This window comes from Pleuronectes platessa, chromosome 12 (genome assembly GCF_947347685.1).
Source record: "Pleuronectes platessa chromosome 12, fPlePla1.1, whole genome shotgun sequence".
Lineage (NCBI taxonomy): Eukaryota > Metazoa > Chordata > Actinopteri > Pleuronectiformes > Pleuronectidae > Pleuronectes > Pleuronectes platessa.
In genome coordinates, this window is record NC_070637.1 from 15,100,458 (window position 1) to 15,118,606 (window position 18,149).

Genomic DNA, 18,149 nt, shown 5'->3' on the forward strand with positions numbered 1-18,149 from the left:
AAAGAGAGGGAGGACAGGCGGCGAGTGGAGAGAGTTTGAGAGTCGGCAGCTTTAACAGCAGAGAGAGAGAGAGAGAGAGAGAGAGTGAGAAAACAGTATCCGGCAACCTGCCAGGACATACACAGTGAATTGTCCAAACTTCACCTGGAACTTAAACAACCTTTGACAGGCTCGAGGGCAAAGCGAGTGGAGCAGCGAGTCGACAGCCCTGCTGCCACGCACCCGCTATTGATGAAGAAGCGAGGAGAATAACAATCCACCTTCGCTGAGGACAACGGGTGGGGTGCCGTGAGGACTTAGGATGGGCGAGTGCCGGCACATAGAGGGAGACTGAGAAGAGAGACTGAGGCGACAAAGACGGTGCATTCCTGGTCGGAGCTGGGGGGGAGGAAGGGGGTAACGTGGTTGCCCCGGGGGGGGCAACAGGAAGACTTTTGTTGACAGAAACAGAGAAAGAGGAGGACGGGGAAGGATGCATCTGTTCTTCAAAGACAAGTGGGAGGTGGAGGGGCTGCAGACTGTGGGCATCCTCCTGGTGGTCTGCAGCTCCCTCAAACTGATGCACTTTCTGGGGCTTATCGACCTTTCAGTGGAAGGTAAGAGAAACGCTAGGAAAGCAAGAGAGGAGAGGCGAGTCAGAAATCAAAATGATGACTGTGGTGAGGGGACATTAGGGAGAGAACACTCTGCTGGAAAGCAGGATGTCTGCATGTGCGTCTGGAGTGTCATTGAGGCTAAATAGCTTTCATGTTACTCACAGTGTTTATTGTCCTGCGTACTGCATGTGTGTGTGTGTGTGTGTGTGTGTGTGTGTGTGTGTGTGTGTGTGTGCTTAGCTTGTGCGTGTATGTGTGTGTGTGTGTGTGTGTGTGTGTGTTCAAGCACATGGACATGGTTTTGTCTGCGCCTGAAATTCTAGAGCACATACAGTTTGTCCATGTTTCAAACCATCCTTCGTATGCATAATGTTCAAACTGCTGCATTTATGACACAGAGAAGATTAAAAACTAACTTCATGTGAGTGTATCTAGGAATTGTAGCTGAAATAAATACTTGGAAAAATATATTTGTATATAGGGGTACAGTAGCCAGCACTGTCACCTCACAGCTAGAAGGTTGGACTCAATCCTGTCAGCCGACCAGGCCCTTTCTCTGTGTAGTGATGTGCCTCCACGTTCTCTGGAATCCTCCCACACAAACATGCAGTTAAGGTTCACAGAAGATTGTCGGTAGGTGTAAATGTAAGAGTGAATGGTTGTTTGTCTCAGTATGTAGTGACCGGTCACTGACTCTCGCCCAATGACAGCTATGGATTCCTGATGATCCTCATAGGATACGCACCATAGATGGATGGTCAGATCATTCAATATTTCACTTCTTATATATACTTCTTATGGACTTCCGGATTTTAAACATCTTCATTCACCTGCATTCCACCGACCTGATACATTTATACATCAAGATCAGTTTGCTCATCTGGAGGAGTTGTTCACTATCAACTGTTTCTCTGATGGTCGCTTTGCAATGTCTGGAGTATACCCTGGTTGTGTCATCGGGGTTGACTTGAGCATGAGAAGGAGATAAGGGGGTGTGATACGCATCTCTCTGTCTGACCCACTTCACAGCTTCCTCTCTGATACATGATACAAGATACCTGAGCAGAATCAAACCATCATGTTGCAGCGCCACACCTTTGTTAACAATCATGGAACATGGAAGGTGTGCACTTGTACCACACCAGGTCGTGTGTGGGAAATGTTGGCTGCAGTGTTGTAGGAGCCATACGAGTGGCTACAACTTGTAGCCTACATGTCAAGATATAGATGCTCCCGCTGCATGGACTTTGAGCATTCGTTTCTTGTTTCATTGCCTCTTGTGAGTCCCTCATCTTAATGGAAATGCAATATTGGAGCACAGTTAAGAATGAGAGGAGATGAATGACATTAAGTTTGAAACCAACCGATCCAGCAGGAAGTTCTAATTTGATGCTGAAGTTCTCTCATCATTGATGAGAGAACCAACTCTCCAGCCAACAGCTGAGAGTGAAAGTGTCAGTGTTGGATCTGCACTGTTCCTGTATCAGCATTAGACTGTAGCACTGTGGCTCTGAACTGTGATAATGCATGTTTGCTGCCTGTACATCAGTTGAGAGATTACTTGGTTCCTCCTGTGCCTGGAGAAAAATTCTCAGATTTTCGTGAGTTGAACCTATTGAACTCAAGTTGTGCAGTCTTTACATGTTGCTTGTCGTAATGCTGCACGATGACTTGAAACACAGGAAGTTGCTTTTTTTTACCCGTGTCTGATGAGCAGTAGACAGTTTTCACTCTCCATCTACTCAGGGCAAAATGAAATATTGCCAGTCTCAAAAAACTATTTTAACTTCAAATGTTTTCAGAACAAACTGATCGCACGTTACTTCAATAGCGTGAGGAGACAGTAACCTACTTGTTTTCAACAAAGGACTGTTTTCAACCACAGTACCAGGTAATGTTAGTCACACTTTGTGTCCTGAATTTGACAGAGAAACCAACAGTAGCTTAATTTAGATACATGAATAGATGGATGGCTGGATAGATTATGAATAATCAGGTTATTCCCTCTGAGATAAAATATCTCTTTTCCAAGGGAGACTTGGCCAAGGCAGCCAAAGTACATTTCCCCAGAGGCATCACAACAAGCCAGAAATGTCATTACCAGCAAGAAGGACCAAAATACAGAGGAGATGCAGACGCATGAGGGGCGGGCAGAGAAAGTCTGTCTCTGTCCTAAAGCAAGCATATTTAAACATTGCCAGTTTTCAGTAGATTCTGCTTTAAGTATTTCAAGCTCAGTGTTGAATGCAGAGCAGAGGCAGCATGTACTTTGTATACAAAAAGTCAAAAACTGTATTTAACTATCCAGGCTTTAAGAGCCATTAAAATCAGATTAAGTTAAAGTGAAAACATGGCCTCTTTGGAAGAGGTTAACATAGTATTTCAAAATTAAATCAAAAATGCAATCTGTAATTATACGCCAGAAACTTTCTTTGAAGCATAAGTGCCAAAACGTTTGGAGTTAACAGCACAATCTCATCTCAGGGTCAGGTAGTAGCTATACTGGAGCTTTTGATCAGATCAGCTGATCCTCTGCAGAGGGGTTCATGGCTGGTGACCGAATTAGTCTCCTGTGTCTTACATTTAAGTCCTCAGATAAACTTTTGTACCTTTGATTGTCGGTCGCAGTATTTGACTTTCATCCGTGTGTTGTGGTAAGCTGTTAGGTCCTAATGGTAAAAGGAATGATAATGTACACACTCACACACACATTCTTGTACTTCTGTCTCAGTGAGGACACTACAATGCATAATGCATTTGCATTTGCCAGTTAGCTGTCACATCTAAATTCCTAATCCTAACCCTTATCCTAACCTTAACCAACAACCAACCAACAACCTTCTGAAAAAGTAAGGACTGGCCAAAATGTCACTTTCCAAAAATGTCCTCTCTCCATAAGGTCTATGCTCAAAATGGTCCTCACAAATATATAAGTACAAGTAAACACCCACCACAGACCCTAAGGCAGAGGGGCAGGGCCTGTGCTGAGCGGCTGGATGTATTAATCTGGTATCTATCGGACAATGGGCTCGGCCTGTTCTGGCTCCAAATGACGCCAGAGCCGATGAGGTCAGGAGGGCCGAGTCCCCGAGGCTCTGCGGTGTCGACTCACAGAACAGGCGGACACATCAGAGAGGCGAGGTTGTCAGTGGAGGCACATGTGGTTGTGTAACTTTTCACCCCATCATGGCCTTCATCCCTCAGACTGCTGGGGTCCTGCTGAAAGGGGTGAGGGGACTGTTACCATGGAAACTAAGAGGCAAGAGTAAGTATGCAGGTTCTTGGGTGTGTATTTGTTTCACATCCTGCAAATGATTGCTATTATTGTTCAGTAAATCGGCACCATGAAGTCCAACTGGGGCGGTGCTGTCAGGCGTGATGGGCTCAGTTGAGGCGATCGTGCAGTTCTGTATGGATCAGGCCAAAACCGTGGGATGATGTCCTCGTTCAAGCCGGTTGAGAATTTTATCAGTTGATGTTGTCTAGTTTTTAAAGGGCTGCTGTCTGTCCTTTTTCCTAACACCTCGAGACGGTCTGATTAGAGGAGCTGTGTTTCTAGTGGCCCTGCTGTGCTGCCGTTGTCTGGTGATATCTACAGTTTGAAGTGGTCTCCCATTCTTGAACCAGGTCTGCAGGCATTTATTAATCTGCCTAAATGGTATGATTTGGTCTGTTGTTGCACCCGGGGCTGCATGAAGTGTGTGTGTTTGGTTTTTCAGGCATGTGTGCACGTGGAAACATAATGTGCATAAATGTGTGTGTGTGTGTCTAACCCTTGTGCTATGGTTGGCGATTGCAGGTAATCCTTCCAACAGCCAAAGCAAAAAAACCATAAAGCAGCGATTCCTCAAGCTGCTGCCGTGCTGCAAGCCCACGGTTACCCCCTCTATCAGTCAAAGCAAGTGCTCCTTCACTCTCTATACATGTCTTCTTCCTGCCATGTGTCCAGCCTCATCAGCATCACAGGTTTCACACGGACACCTTGTGTGGCCGCCGTGTAGAAACACCTACAGAAACACACTCAACCCCACATACTCTAAAACCCTGGTGTTATTGGGGCTAATGGGTCAGACCTGTTATTGTACTTTTTGTGATTGGATCACACTGTTTCCTCGGGCAGTGGAACATGTGTTTTTGTCTGCGTGGTCCTTAAGAGGCAAAACGTCACTTCTGAGGTCCTGGTTAAGGTCAGGGGTAAGATGTGAGTTGGGGTTAGGTTAAACTTAGATTACAGAAAAAGAGGTAAAAAGAATAGCTGCACAAACCTCTGTGTGTTTGTGTGTGTGTGCGTGTGGTGCGTGTGTGTGAGAAAGAGAGGTAAAAGCAGGTTCCAGAGGTCTGATAACTTATGATACATCATATAACATTTATATATGTGTATATTGGATGGGGGGAGGAATATTTCTTAGTTTCCCCTTTTAAAGTATGTCTTCTTTACATTTTCATTTCCGCAAAATTAAATCCTATAGCTTCCTCAGCACGGGACTCTCCCCCAGACACTTTAAAAATGAAAGGATGTAATGTAACTTCTATTGGAACAAAGATGTGAGGCAGTTGCTTGGTCTCCCTCATGATTATGTATCGAAAATGCATTCACTCCTGTTTTCATTCAGCGAAATAATAAAAGAATGATTAACGTTGTTATGAAAAAGGATGTTAAATTGCTCAGTGTACGACATATAGGACTTGTAGTGTATGATGAGCTCAGTATCAGTCGGATGACCTCATTAAAATGTGTTGGACCCGGGTCACTGACCGTCCCTGGGGGTTGGTTATTAGTGGGTGTAGGGATGATGAATACAAACTAACTCTGGTCTCTCCCTCACACAGACAGCGTGGAAGATGATTTTGAGTTATCCACCGTGTGCCATCGCCCTGAAAGCATGGACAAGCTTCAGGAGCAGACCAAGTTCACCAAGAAGGAGCTGCAGGTCCTCTACAGGGGCTTTAAAAATGTAGGTCTGGCAGAAGTCATAAGAAACATATGAATAAACGGCAAAAAAGAAATGTGGTGCTACAGTCCTTATGGAATTAAGATCAGAGTCGGCCTGGCGAGAGCTGGACTCTTCACCATGTCTTTTGTATATTTTGTGCTGGATGAGAATAAACAAGTTTTCTCCATTCACACATGTTTGTCCCAGGAATGTCCGTGCGGTGTGGTGAATGAGGAGAACTTTCAACACATTTACTCCCAGTTCTTTCCTCAGGGAGGTGAGTTGTCAGTTCCTACCTTTAAACCTGAGGAGCTCCATCTGTAACACTTTCATTACTGTTACTCTGTCGTCATTCTCTCATAAATAACAGGTAGACCTGTAAACAGCATCATTTATTTGGTTCTGCAGGGGTGCATGCACAGCTTTTCATCATTACAACAGAGTGGAATATAATTAAGTCAATGTCAATGTGCTCTGCTGAACTATCGTACGTGCACTGAGAAAAGGCAAGGCAAATTTTCATTCCATGATATTTAGCGTGAACCACTCGCCTCCAGTTGTATTTGAAATTATTTTTATATCTGGGCTATATTTATCTCGCTGCTAATCCCAGCTCTTCAAAGGCTTCGTGTTCTGAGGGCACACAGGTGACTGTGCGTCTCTACCGTTGCAGATTCAAGTATGTATGCACATTTCCTGTTTGAAGCCCTCGACACCAACAAGAACGGCTCGGTTAGTTTTGAGGTGAGCTCTGTTCTTATGTCCGTTTTCTAGGCGAACGTGTGGTCCGGTGAAAGTCACCACACAAATTACTGCACTGTACATGTTCCCTCTGCTCGACTGTCCACGGACATTCATGCTGTGATAAAGATTTGACTTAGTTTGCTGTGTCGAGATATGAGTAATACCAAAACAATACAGTAAATTCCCCCCCCCCCCTGCTCTCTCAGGACTTTGTATTTGGCCTATCTATCATCCTGAGAGGGACCATTAATGACCGGCTCAACTGGGCGTTCAACCTCTACGACCTGAACAAGGACGGCTGCATCACCAAAGAGGTAACTCACACATGTACACACACACATGTTGCCTGGATGTTGTAGCTCTGAATTAAAGTAGTAGTATAGCTACAGCGTTGACTTAAAGGAATTTAGTGAGATTACTGAGGACAATGAGGAGGTGTCCTGTGATCAATGAATATGTCAATTTTTATTTTGAAATATAGAATTCTGTTCCGTTATGTCAAACATAGCCTGTGGTATGGCCTCAACTATGATATAACTTCTATAACTATTATACCCATCCCCTATTATAAATTAATATTATTAAATGATATTTTAGCCTAAAGAGTAGAAGGAATAAATAATGGATATACAAACCATGTATATAGAATGCCAAGACTTTAGGACAGGCTTCTAAATGATTTTGTGTCCGCATTGACCACAACCAGTTTCTTGAGGCATTGTTTTTGGGGGTTTGGATTTATAGATATACTGATTTGATTTGGATGGTAAAGGTCAAGGGTCAATGCCACCTCTACCTTTAGGCAATTCCCCCAAATTTGTACCAGTTGTCACTTAGACACCATAGATTAATTGATTCGATGTCATTGGTCCAAGGTCAAAGGTCAACTCATATGCATCTGGAACAAAAATGTGTGGAGATGGAAAGCGCACTGGAGGCATACGACCACAGGGCGGTGATTGTAGTTCAGTCCGATCCTCTGTTTTATTTTGCCTCCCTCTGTCCTTTACTTTGCAGGAGATGTTGGACATCATGAAGTCCATCTATGACATGATGGGGAAGTACACATACCCCACTATGCAGGACGACGCCCCAAGAGAACATGTGGAAAGCTTCTTCCAGGTTTGAACGTTTTTTTATCCCTTCATTTTATGATTCTTGAAAACCACGGAAATCGTATTAATATTGTTCTATAAAATGTGCAAAACGTTTGAACATGCAAAAAACTTTTCAGTTAGTAAATCTCTGGCGGCCATGTTTTTCTTTCAGAAAATGGACAGGAATAAAGACGGGGTGGTCACCGTAGATGAGTTCATCGAGTCTTGCAAAAAGGTAAAGTGAAAACTGAAAGCTGGTTTTCATGGGAATCGTGTGGGTAAGTGACAATGAGACAAATGACACTGCCTCCTCATTTAAACCTCTCCTCTTCTGTCTATAGGATGAGAACATCATGCAGTCCATGCAGCTGTTTGACAATGTCATCTAAACATCTGGACCAGTTAGGACTCTGGCACCAGGGAGGGGATTGTGTGTGTGTGTGTGTGTGTGTGTGTGTGTGTGTGTGTGTGTGTGTTTGTGTGTGTGTGTGTAAGCGGTATCCAGATTGAAATGTTTGTGAATGCGTGTGTCTGTGTGTCTGTTTTCTGACCTGCAAGCACTCGTGCGTGTGTCTCTTTGAAGAGCTGTGAGTCCCGAGGGCACGGAGAGGGCTCACTTCCCGGACGCCCAGTGGCAGCGATGGAGTTTCCCCGACTCCTTCCTCATCATGCAGAACTTAAGTTTTATCCCGGAGATACAAGGAAAGATGGCAAGCAGGGAACTCACAGTAACTCGCACAACCAAGACCCCACACCTCTTATATCTTTTTTAAAAAACTTTTATTTATTACTAATATTGATGAACTTTCACAGCCTGTTGGGGCTGAACTCAATAGGGAAGCAGTTTTCCTCCAGACCGTTACCTAAAAAAACGTTTCCCTTCTTTCCCTGTGACAGCTGAGCTGTGGATTAGTGAATCCTGCTTTTGTGCAAGTGGGAAACATCAGACTGCTCATGCACCGGCTGTGATGATAGAAACGAATATATCGCCATCTAGTGGACAAGAAGGAGAGAATGACACTTCCTGGGGGGAACAGCTGATGAATTGGAAATCCAAGTGATCCCGTTTGGTTCAAACCTGTCGTTTTCCATGAGGAACTGATTTCAATATCGCATGATGATGTCACTAATATCCAATTATGTATTTACAGAGATACTCCAAAGTCTGCTTGTCTGTCTGCTGTTCCTAGTCATTCACAGGTGCCTCACCCTTTGTGTACGTGTGTGTGTGTGTGCATGTGTAACAGAAAGAGATGTCATCCATTCATACCTGATGTGAGACTCTGACGGGACGCCAGCCTCCATTCATGATTTTGGTAGAATAATTCCCGGCCTTCCAAACTATTACAGTTTTAGCTATAGGTGTCTATTGACTGTTTCCTGTGTACATTTCCTAGTATTCCCAGTGGTGTGGTATTAGACAGTACAAACGTGGGGATTGCACAGTAGTTGATGAGACTCTGTAAAAAAAAGGATATGCCACAGTCGCACTTGTCTCATCAATACACATCCGAGGGGAGTTTATTAGATCGCAGATTGTATTTGTGAACTTCTTGTAATCGGAAATGTCATGTGGTTGTAGCAGGTTCTACCACTTCCAAAAAAAAAGGGTCTCTAGACCCATGTTACATCAAATTAGCTTAATTCACTTTAAAAACAAGTCATAGTATGTGGGTGTGTACTAGTTAGTGGGTGAGAGAAAGATGGTTTCATAATTTTTTCATTTATTCCCATCCTCTCATTCCTTATTCTCCCTCTATCTGTAACACCAAAGAGAAGATGTAAGAGGTATATGAAGACATGCAGCCCACCCATGGGTGAAGAGAGAGGGAGATGCTGTGTACTAAGTAGGCCAAGGTGCAATCAGAGATAAGCGTTTGGTAAAGTGTCACTGTGTAATGAATACATTTTTATGAAGAATTTGCAACCATTTATTAATTTGCTCCTTTTCATACTAGGACTCTGTTAATCTAAGATGGCGTAAGTACCAGAGGCACTCCAGCTGTACTTCAATAGGCTGCAGTGTCTTTAATTGCCGACAATAACGTGGAATAGCAATAATTCTCTCTCCCGTGTTATCAGCACCTTTTCAACCTCCAACTTCACATCCATCTCAGAGCACAGTATAAGGGTGCACTAAGGCCCTGGTGAAAATATGCACTTTTAAACCTGCAATTTCCTTTCTCTTTTATGTTCTTCCTTTAATTGTTCATTTCAAGGAGAGGGACAAGACGTGGTTTGGCTCTGATTGTTCCTTGCAAACAGTTTTTAATTTCCATTCCCGACCACAAGTAAAACCTGTCCAGACCCGCATGTACTGTGTCTAGAACAATGAGAAATCTACTAACCCGTTGTACCAATTGTCTAGTTAGCTAGCCTCAGCTGGTTGCATTACGTATTTAAAAGTGTATATTTTGTACAGAGACAATAAAAATCACAGTTACTATGCAAAATGGACTGGAGTTTGAATTTTAGAGGCTGTACATAACTGTCATTTATTAAATTCAGCTTTACATGTCTAAATATACAGTACAAAGCATTAATCAAGTTTCCACATATTTTGTTTCACCATTACAATATCATGTCATGTCAATACAATGCCAGCAAGAAATGGTTAATAATTTAAATATACATAATTTTACATAATCCCAACAGCCACATCTTAGTCAACTAACAGGCAGTGTACGAGAAGACAAGGCAACAGGTGAGTAATTTCGCTGAAACAATATTTTTATTTCCTGTTAAAACTGTGTATGTGAACAAAAACAATAATTCAGTCTGCAAAATTAAATGTGTATCTTATAACTGGAAATCCTGTTGTGTCATTAAAGCTGAACAGAAACTGGAAGAAATTGTGTGTCTTTGCTTTAGCGTGCCTTATTTTAATTCCTTGCAAAACAAAACACCTCACACTGATCTTTTGATGTAACAGCCACTGTCACCACACAGTACAGTTGGTTCAGCATATGCATAAAAATCAAGTATTAAATCCCCAAATCTCCGTTATCATTTTTTCCATGAGTTATGAAACGCCTTGTTCACAATGTCACGCTGACTCTTAGAGGCTTGAGCTGTGGCTCGTGGGGATTGGGTTCGTCAGTGAAGGAGAAGTCCCTCACTTTGGTAATTTGCGGAGCTCTGCCAGAACCCAGATGGCCAACGAAAGGAGAGCCACGGAGCCAGACTGGTGCACTGCTGCCAGTGGGGTGGGGACATACAGTAACAGGGTGCTGATACCGAGGGCAACCTGAAAAGAACAATATATTTTGAATTTAATGACACTGAAGATTAATAGACTTGAGTTTATATCGTTCTGGGTCGACTGCCAGCTTACCTGTGCATAAGCCATTGCTGCAAGGAGGTTGATGGCGACCTTTGCCCTCCTTGGCAACATCATCCTTCTTGAGAACAGATAGAGGCCTGTAATTGCAGTCAAAGAGGAGATTGCCTAGAGACAACAAGAAGAGAGAGAAGACGGTCAGTGACTGCTGTGTCTCATTCCATTGAATGGTAAAAGGAGAGGGGTACAAATGATGTTTAAATTAAAATGTTGCCCAAAATGTTTCTTTTTAGAAATAATGGCCCACCAAAATTCTGTGGTCAAACTGCACAGTTGTGGGATTTTCAAAGACGTTCTTGAGGGCGGGCGAGAAGGCCAGCAGATCATCAGGGATCCATCGTTCTCCCATCTTAGGGAAGGAGTTGTACACCAGCCCGGCATCCAAACCGGCAACAAAAGCACCTGAAACAAAGCATTTTTGATTTTCTGCATGTGTCGTGGTTGACTGCAGATACCGATCAGTCCAATCTCGGGCTAAATGAGTTGCATTTAGGTCTTTAACACTGAACTGACAAAGCATTAAACAGTACCTGAGAGAGCAGTTAGGAAGACAAGGCCACCGGTGCCCTTGGCAAACCTTCTGAGCTGCATGAGACGTGTGGTTTCTGCTATCTGAGAAACAGGTGCAGAGAGCAGACGTGAAATAAAAAGAAAAACAACCTTGCAATAAATCCTATAAAAGTCTGAGACCAATTGCCCTGAATTGATAAGTATTCGGACTTTTGGACCCCACTCTGTATGTATATGTACTGTGTAAATATCAAGAAAGAATCTTGTGAATTTATTGGTAAGGGAATTTATTATTATTTTGTCAGCATCCCATATTATTCAGGCTTTATTTAGAATAGTATTTCTTACAAAAACTTACAGCAGATCTTTGACAAGGAAGCTGAAGACGGTGTCTGTACCTTGTGATGAGGCAGCAGCAGAGTGAGCCCTGTCCACAGACTGGCGCAGTAGAGCAGCAAAGCAGAACCAAGGTGAGCACTCAGGCGATATTGGCTGACCCGCGGGATGTCATGAGACTCTGGCTTTTCCTCCAGACCGCTTTTCACCATGTACCATCCCAGAAGGCCCTGAGAGGAGACGCACAAAGACACGGTCATTCATGTGTTAGCTTTAGATCTCTAGTAAAACCGAAGACTAAGAGTTAGATAGGGATTCATTTCCAATGATCACTCTCCCATCACCACTGTTACCTGGAAGAAGACAAATCCACAAAGCCCCAGCACCTTTCCCTTCATGGAGCGGGTAAAGTAGCCTTTTCGCCAGAAGTAGATTGTAGGGAGGACGTATGCCAGTCCAACCAGTCTGCCCCACATACGATGACCCCACTCCATGTAGAAGATAAACTTAAACTCTGGCAGAGTCATGTCATGATTCATTCTGCGAAAACATTCAAAACAGGGAATTTAAAATTCAACACATACTTTTTTTACAGAGCGCAGTATTATATATAATTGAATTATGAATCTGCTTGTGTATGTATCTTAAATTTAGTTGTCAAATGATTGAAGTAAAGTGGATTTTTGATGATTAGTGACTTCAAACCCGGGCAAGTGTATGTGTTGATGATGATGGGGTCTTACATTTTGAATTCCGGATACTGCTGGTACTTGGAAAACTCAGCCTCCCACTCTGCTTTTGACTGAGGCGGCCTCATCTCTCTCACCAGATGCCAGTCGACCATGGAGAGCCCAGATTCTGTGAGCCTGAATGAAACGTAGGCAATTGCACAGTGAGTATCTTTCAGCAGCACTTCAAAAACAAGATGGATGATACCTTAGATACTTTTGAGTCAATTATACCTGGTGACACCACCCAAGACCACAGCCCCAACCACCAGCCCGCTGCAGCCGAGTAACCAGCGACCTAGGATGCGATTTGAGGCGACACTGGGGACAGAGGCTGCCGCCTGGACGGAGGCGGCCTCGGCTTGTGTTGCGATGGTGCTCTGACTTCTCTTCACGAGCCATTGTCGTAGCTGTGGACTCCGCTGATGTTTTGGAACCGGAGAAAGAAAGATTTTAAACACGCGAAAGAATTGTCATTGACATAATTACCACGGTAATGGTCACGTGTGAGGTACTTAAGTATGTGATTATTACTATGGTTTGTGCTATGTTCTTACAATTCCTAATTGTTAATGCTGCCACACACAATTCCATTTTAGATAACAGTGTTGTTCCAGCTTTGTGGCAGAGGTTTAAGGAAGTGCTTCTCGTGTTCCAGCATTACAAACTTCAACAACTGCCCTCCACAGACGCCTGACCTCATCTGTAGCCAACTTGGGATAATATGAAGATCAGCTGCAACAAATCTCACCGACCTTATTCTTTATAGAGAGATATACAAACTCGATTTACCTCGTTGTTTTTAGATTTCATTTTGGCAGCAATTCACGATGCTGTATTTATCAAATGAGACAGGACCTCAGTATAAAACATCCTGTGGTCAGTTTTGTAAATTCATGGATCTTGATGTTTCCATGTGTTTGATGATCATTCTTTAAATTTTTTACAAAATGCTAATGAATGCACAATTTAATTATCAGGGCATTCACACAATGGGGAAACCCCACAGAGTTTATCATTGTGATTTCCGTACAGATATGTTATAATGACAGTTACAGCTACAAACAAGGATGCTGAGGTCATGTTATCTGATACATGCGGACGTGACTGATGACGAGTACAACACTCAAACACGAAGGTGAAACACTGGACACTAAGCTGCTTGGATTTGTCGAAGATGTCCGATGTGTTTAGATAACTTGCAAACTCTCTGACCTTTTTAAATGCTGCTCCAGCTGGAGAGCTAACATAACCGGCTAGCTGTATACTCACATTGCTGGGTTGAAATCCTCTGCTGGCGCCTCTACAGCCGCAGAACATGGCAGTCCGTACTGAAGAAAGCAACATGTTCGGGTCTTCCTCTCTCGTCCTGCCGGGCTGCGGTGAGAGACGAAGCTTTGTTGAAAGCCACGAGCTGTTACAATGTATTTATTATGACTTACACAAGCCTGTTTCCTAACGCAGGGCTCACCTCCTGACGTCATAACTGCGCGACGAGGATATTTAATATTGGCGAGGTTTTATTTGTTTTCTTACATTTTTTTAGTAAATGCAAAACTATACCCAGCACAAATTAAAGATACACATATATTGTAATATTTATTGATTTTACATATGCATTTTAATAGGGATGGGCCTTTATACACAGCCGGGGCGGTCACAGGGTTCTTTCGTGTTTCGTCCTACAGCGTGTCCCGCACGGGCGGTGACGCTCCTGGAGCTCGGTAGTAATGCGTAGCTAGAGTAACACCGCCCACCCGCTGTACCCGGTGCATTCAAATGTAACAACCAGGAAACCGCTGATTGACAGATTTAGCTGGTAAAGTGAGTCAGTCACCCAAACAACACACTGACCCCAGAACGCCTCCTGACTCGGGTCCATGTATCGATAGGAAGTGAGTTTGACAGATTGAGTTTAAATTGTTAGCTTAGCAATTTGTACACGTTCTAGCTAAGATATTCCCTCTCCCTCTCTCTCTCTCTCTCTCTCTCTCTCTCTCTCTCTCTCTCTCTCTCTCTCTCTCTCTCTCTCTCTCTCTCTCTCTCCCCCCCTCTCTCTCTGTGTGTGTGTGTGTCAGCATGGCAGAGGGCTTTTTGATGGAGGTGTGTGTGGACTCTGTGGAGTCTGCCATCAATGCTGAACAAGGAGGTCAGTAACGTGTAGTAAACACTGCTGAGCTTCTTTTATTATAACCCACTTACTCTGTTTGAAATACTGTATAATTAATCGGACTCAGTTTAAGTGCTGTAAAGAGCCTGACTTGAGTGTAGCGTGAATTCATATACTGCTCATTTCACTTCTCAAAGATCACGCTCACACAGGTATATTGTTTACTATGTGTGTTTGTCCCTCTGCTCAGGTGCAGTTCGACTTGAACTGTGCTCCAGTCTCATGGAGGGAGGCCTCACTCCCAGTCTCGGTGAGCGCTGTTCATCGTTCCCCTGCAGACACTCACTGGGAATCTGAAACCAGGCGAGCGCCCACTGGTACACGTGTGACCGTCTTTTGTTTTGCCACAGGCCTGCTGCAGGTGGTGAAGCAGCACGTCAAAATTCCGGTCTATGCGATGATAAGGCCCCGTGGGGGGGACTTCTTGTACTCAGACCAGGAGGTGGAGGTGATGAGGAAGGACATTGAGCTGATGAAGAGCCACGGGGCCGATGGACTGGTGCTGGGAGCCCTGACGGAGGATGGACGGGTGGATGCGGAGCTCTGCATGGAGCTGCTAGGTATTGTCTTGGCCTTGAGCTGTGTAGTTTGACAAAGCCCTCAACTAAAACCACGAAAAATAAAAAAAAATTTAACAGAAGAGAAATGTCATGTAAGATTTGAATGGAAGACTTTAAATCTTCGCCAAAAGGAATCCCGCCTCACTGAAATGTCATCTTCAATATTAACTTCAGGCACCCAAATTAACAAAATAACCTTTGTTTTTTTGTATGTTCCAAAAACAATTCAATACGGCATTTATCCTTAACATCACCATCTTCAAAAGTGTCTCAGTATGTGCAGCATTTAATATCATTAATTATTTGCCAGGAGTCTTATTGCAATGTTTGTGGTGAGAAATAACCTCGTCGTGGAAATGTTAAAGGTCAAAAACAGAAATTGATTTATACATTTATAAATACATAATTTATTAGGTCATGAAAAGTTTTACTTTAAGTTTGACTTCATGAATCTTGCAGTATGATATGTATGTTTGTGTACTTCTAAGTATGCTCATATCTGTTGGATATTTCTTGGCTTTGTGTTGGCAGTAACTCATTACCACAACATCAAACACAGTAAAAGATTGATTCTTCGAGTATTTATCAATTTATTTTTCTGATTATCACTGTTTTCTCTCCAGCTGCTGCTCGTCCTTTGCCTGTCACCTTCCACCGAGGTAACCAAAAGCTGCCAGTAAATAGACCTGAACTAATACATGGCAACCCATCACTGGAATAAAACCTATATATAACAAGTGTTTATATAATAATCTATTATACTGAGTTTCAGCTCATGTAATTAAACTACAGATTTTTACAAAATTCTATATATACACATGGACAATATAAGTAAAATGTAAAGACATTACAGATCCTTTCTATTTAATGTCTAGGAAGAATGAATCAGATTCTTTTTGAAAATGTTTGAAAAAAGGAATGTTTCACTAATCAAGCCACAATGAAAACTCCATATTTATTAACCAACTGCAATAAGTCACTACATTTGTATTAGTGAGAATCCATTATTTATTTTTATATATTTTGTATGTCCGTCTAAATTGTAGATGACAGATACAACTGTTGTTCACCTAGATGATGCAAGTTTTGTAAACTTTTGCTTTTGTTCATCTCACCAAGGCTGTTCCTCCTGAAATTAATTGGGCCTCTTTTCTTGTACTTGTGCAAAGTTGCATCTTGTAATTCGAAGGAAATCCACAGTGTGTGATCATTTGCTAAAACTCCAAATTTTCCACAGATAATGCCTGTGCCAAGTCAGAAGCACGCACCCGTCTGTTTTTCAGAACAAGATTGCATAAAAAGTTAATTGAGTATCCTCATTTTTTTAAGAGGACTCTGAAGTGTGGCTCTCCGGTGCCACTTAGCTTCTACTGCAGCTGTGTTAAACCTGATGTTAAGTATCTTACTGAGGATCTTCTATCCTCTCACATCTTTTTCAAGTCTCTCAGTCAGGTGTCTTCATGCAACTCACTCTGATTACAAATCACAGATGTAAATGTAAACACTTTTGTTGTCATGACGATAGGTAACCTGACTTTGGTTGCATGGAGGTTTTGATTTATGTTCTCGTTTTAATATATCTAACCTGTTTAAACTTAATCATACAATAGATCAAATACTCTACACTTTAAATTAAAAATCACTAAATTACCGTCTAATTTTGAATCAGCATGTCGGGAATATTGGACAGGGGTGAACTCAGTTTGGTTCTGTACTGTAATATTGATCTTGCTGCAGCTTTTGATCTGGTTCACGACCCGGCGGTTGCTCTGGAGAGTCTGGTATCATTAGGGTTCCAGCGCGTGTTGACAAGTGGCTGTGACAGCTCGGCTTTGGAGGGACTCCCTCTCATTAAACGGCTCACTGATCAAGTACGTATAAACTATACAGTTTGTGTGCAAACATACAAGTGGCCGTTAAACTGAGAAGGTCAGCTTTTAATTTAACATAATAATCTCCATTCAACAGGCTAAAGGGAGGATTATCATAATGCCAGGTCAGTGCCTTTATTATTTTGGAAGGTACGTCATTTACATATGTATGTTTGGTTGTTTTCAGCACTTTGTTTATATGTTTGTTTGAAACAGGAGGAGGTATCACAGAGAGGAATCTACAGAGAATTTTGGAGGGATCAAGAGCTCAAGAGTTTCACTGCTCGGCCCGGTCCAGTAGGGATTCTGCCATGAAGTTCAGGTTTGTTTACAGTCAGCCTCAATTAATAAAAAAAAACTTAAAGGTGGGATAAGAACTTTAAAGTTTGGTTACTGAGCAGCAATGTTTTCACGCGCAGGAACACCTGTGTCACGATGGGAGCTGCTTTCTCAGCACCCGAGTATGGCCTGAAGGTGGCAGATGTGAGCAAAGTCCGCACTCTAAATGCAATCGCCAGAAATACCTTGTGAATGGGTACTGCACAATCATGACGGACAACAAGACAAGATACCTCAAAAGGGAGTAATTTTGTCATTGAATAATTTCAGAATTGCCAAAGAGAGATTTTTCTCCACTTTTTTTGTAATCACTGAAACAGTCCCTGTTAAGTAAGAGCTCAGGGACGGCCTAGCTGCCTGTTGGGATACGCAGTCCATTAAAGTATCTCTGTAAATTGTAATTTAAATACAAAAGATGCACGTAAAACTAAAGGTTTTTGTTATTAGCAGTGTAATTGACCTGTATAGGAGATAATACAAAGCTGTGACCTCCTGTAATTGTTTTTTTTTACAACTACATAAACATAATGACTTGATTAGGTTTTCTGAGAAGAATGTAATAAAAGTGAGAAGATTTCAAGAATTGAGCAATTTGTTTTCATTGATTATGTTCATCAAATATCCCCCAGTACTGACAGGCTACAATAAAGAAACCGGATATACTAATACTTAGTTTACACTAACTGCTGTAGCTGTACTTCTGAGGTGTATCAATTGGGAATAGATATATCATTATCTTAATGTTCATGGGTTTAGAGTTGGGGCTGTTCATTTAAGTCTCAGTAACTCTCAGTAAGAAGTGACTTCACAAACAGCAATATAAGTCATACATTTGAGAGTCAATGACCCTGTGATGTCATGAAGTAGACGAGCTGACCAATAGGAAGTCACAAATAAAAAGTTTCATACCACAGCTTAAACCTT

General features: G+C 42.5%; 3 protein-coding genes across 3 annotated transcripts; 2 read left to right on the forward strand and 1 right to left on the reverse strand.

The window, feature by feature from the left end:
- Positions 1 to 472: 472 nt before the first annotated feature.
- On the forward strand, positions 473 to 10,018 carry LOC128453834 (Kv channel-interacting protein 2). The gene is made up of 8 exons (XM_053436927.1): positions 473 to 596; positions 5,418 to 5,551; positions 5,738 to 5,807; positions 6,204 to 6,274; positions 6,481 to 6,588; positions 7,292 to 7,396; positions 7,544 to 7,606; positions 7,713 to 10,018. Exons 1-8 carry the CDS (start codon positions 473 to 475, stop codon positions 7,758 to 7,760), a joined length of 723 nt encoding a protein of 240 aa, XP_053292902.1. The 3' UTR covers positions 7,761 to 10,018.
- LOC128453876 (cytochrome c oxidase assembly protein COX15 homolog) lies at positions 9,841 to 13,766 on the reverse strand. The gene is made up of 9 exons (XM_053436980.1): positions 13,558 to 13,766; positions 12,520 to 12,707; positions 12,301 to 12,423; positions 11,911 to 12,097; positions 11,620 to 11,787; positions 11,242 to 11,323; positions 10,959 to 11,113; positions 10,706 to 10,819; positions 9,841 to 10,618 (listed from the first exon to the last, which is right to left on the reverse strand). Exons 1-9 carry the CDS (start codon positions 13,630 to 13,632, stop codon positions 10,487 to 10,489), a joined length of 1,224 nt encoding a protein of 407 aa, XP_053292955.1. The 5' UTR covers positions 13,633 to 13,766; the 3' UTR covers positions 9,841 to 10,486.
- Positions 13,767 to 14,049: 283 nt separating this feature from the next.
- Positions 14,050 to 17,812, forward strand: cutc (cutC copper transporter homolog (E. coli)). The gene is made up of 9 exons (XM_053436982.1): positions 14,050 to 14,180; positions 14,364 to 14,434; positions 14,646 to 14,705; positions 14,806 to 15,015; positions 15,639 to 15,674; positions 16,753 to 16,886; positions 16,984 to 17,011; positions 17,103 to 17,208; positions 17,306 to 17,812. The coding sequence occupies exons 2-9, from the start codon at positions 14,365 to 14,367 to the stop codon at positions 17,415 to 17,417; spliced, it is 756 nt and encodes a 251-aa protein (XP_053292957.1). The 5' UTR covers positions 14,050 to 14,180; position 14,364; the 3' UTR covers positions 17,418 to 17,812.
- The last annotated feature ends 337 nt before the right edge of the window (positions 17,813 to 18,149 follow it).

Excerpts from the sequence above, each read along its gene's own strand:
- LOC128453876 (XM_053436980.1), bottom strand. The coding sequence starts at position 13,632 with ATGTTGCTTTCTTCAGTACGGACTGCCATGTTCTGCGGCTGTAGAGGC. Across the intron at positions 12,708-13,557 it reads GAGGATTTCAACCCAGCAAT|CGGAGTCCACAGCTACGACA; the intron begins GTGAGTATACAG and ends CCAAAACATCAG. Across the intron at positions 11,114-11,241 it reads CTTCCTAACTGCTCTCTCAG|GTGCTTTTGTTGCCGGTTTG; the intron begins GTACTGTTTAAT and ends GCTTTGTTTCAG.
- LOC128453834 (XM_053436927.1), top strand. The coding sequence starts at position 473 with ATGCATCTGTTCTTCAAAGACAAGTGGGAGGTGGAGGGGCTGCAGACT. Across the intron at positions 5,552-5,737 it reads TCTACAGGGGCTTTAAAAAT|GAATGTCCGTGCGGTGTGGT; the intron begins GTAGGTCTGGCA and ends TGTTTGTCCCAG. Across the intron at positions 5,808-6,203 it reads CCAGTTCTTTCCTCAGGGAG|ATTCAAGTATGTATGCACAT; the intron begins GTGAGTTGTCAG and ends CTACCGTTGCAG.
- cutc (XM_053436982.1), top strand. The coding sequence starts at position 14,365 with ATGGCAGAGGGCTTTTTGATGGAGGTGTGTGTGGACTCTGTGGAGTCT. Across the intron at positions 14,706-14,805 it reads AGGCCTCACTCCCAGTCTCG|GCCTGCTGCAGGTGGTGAAG; the intron begins GTGAGCGCTGTT and ends GTTTTGCCACAG. Across the intron at positions 15,675-16,752 it reads GCCTGTCACCTTCCACCGAG|CTTTTGATCTGGTTCACGAC; the intron begins GTAACCAAAAGC and ends ATCTTGCTGCAG.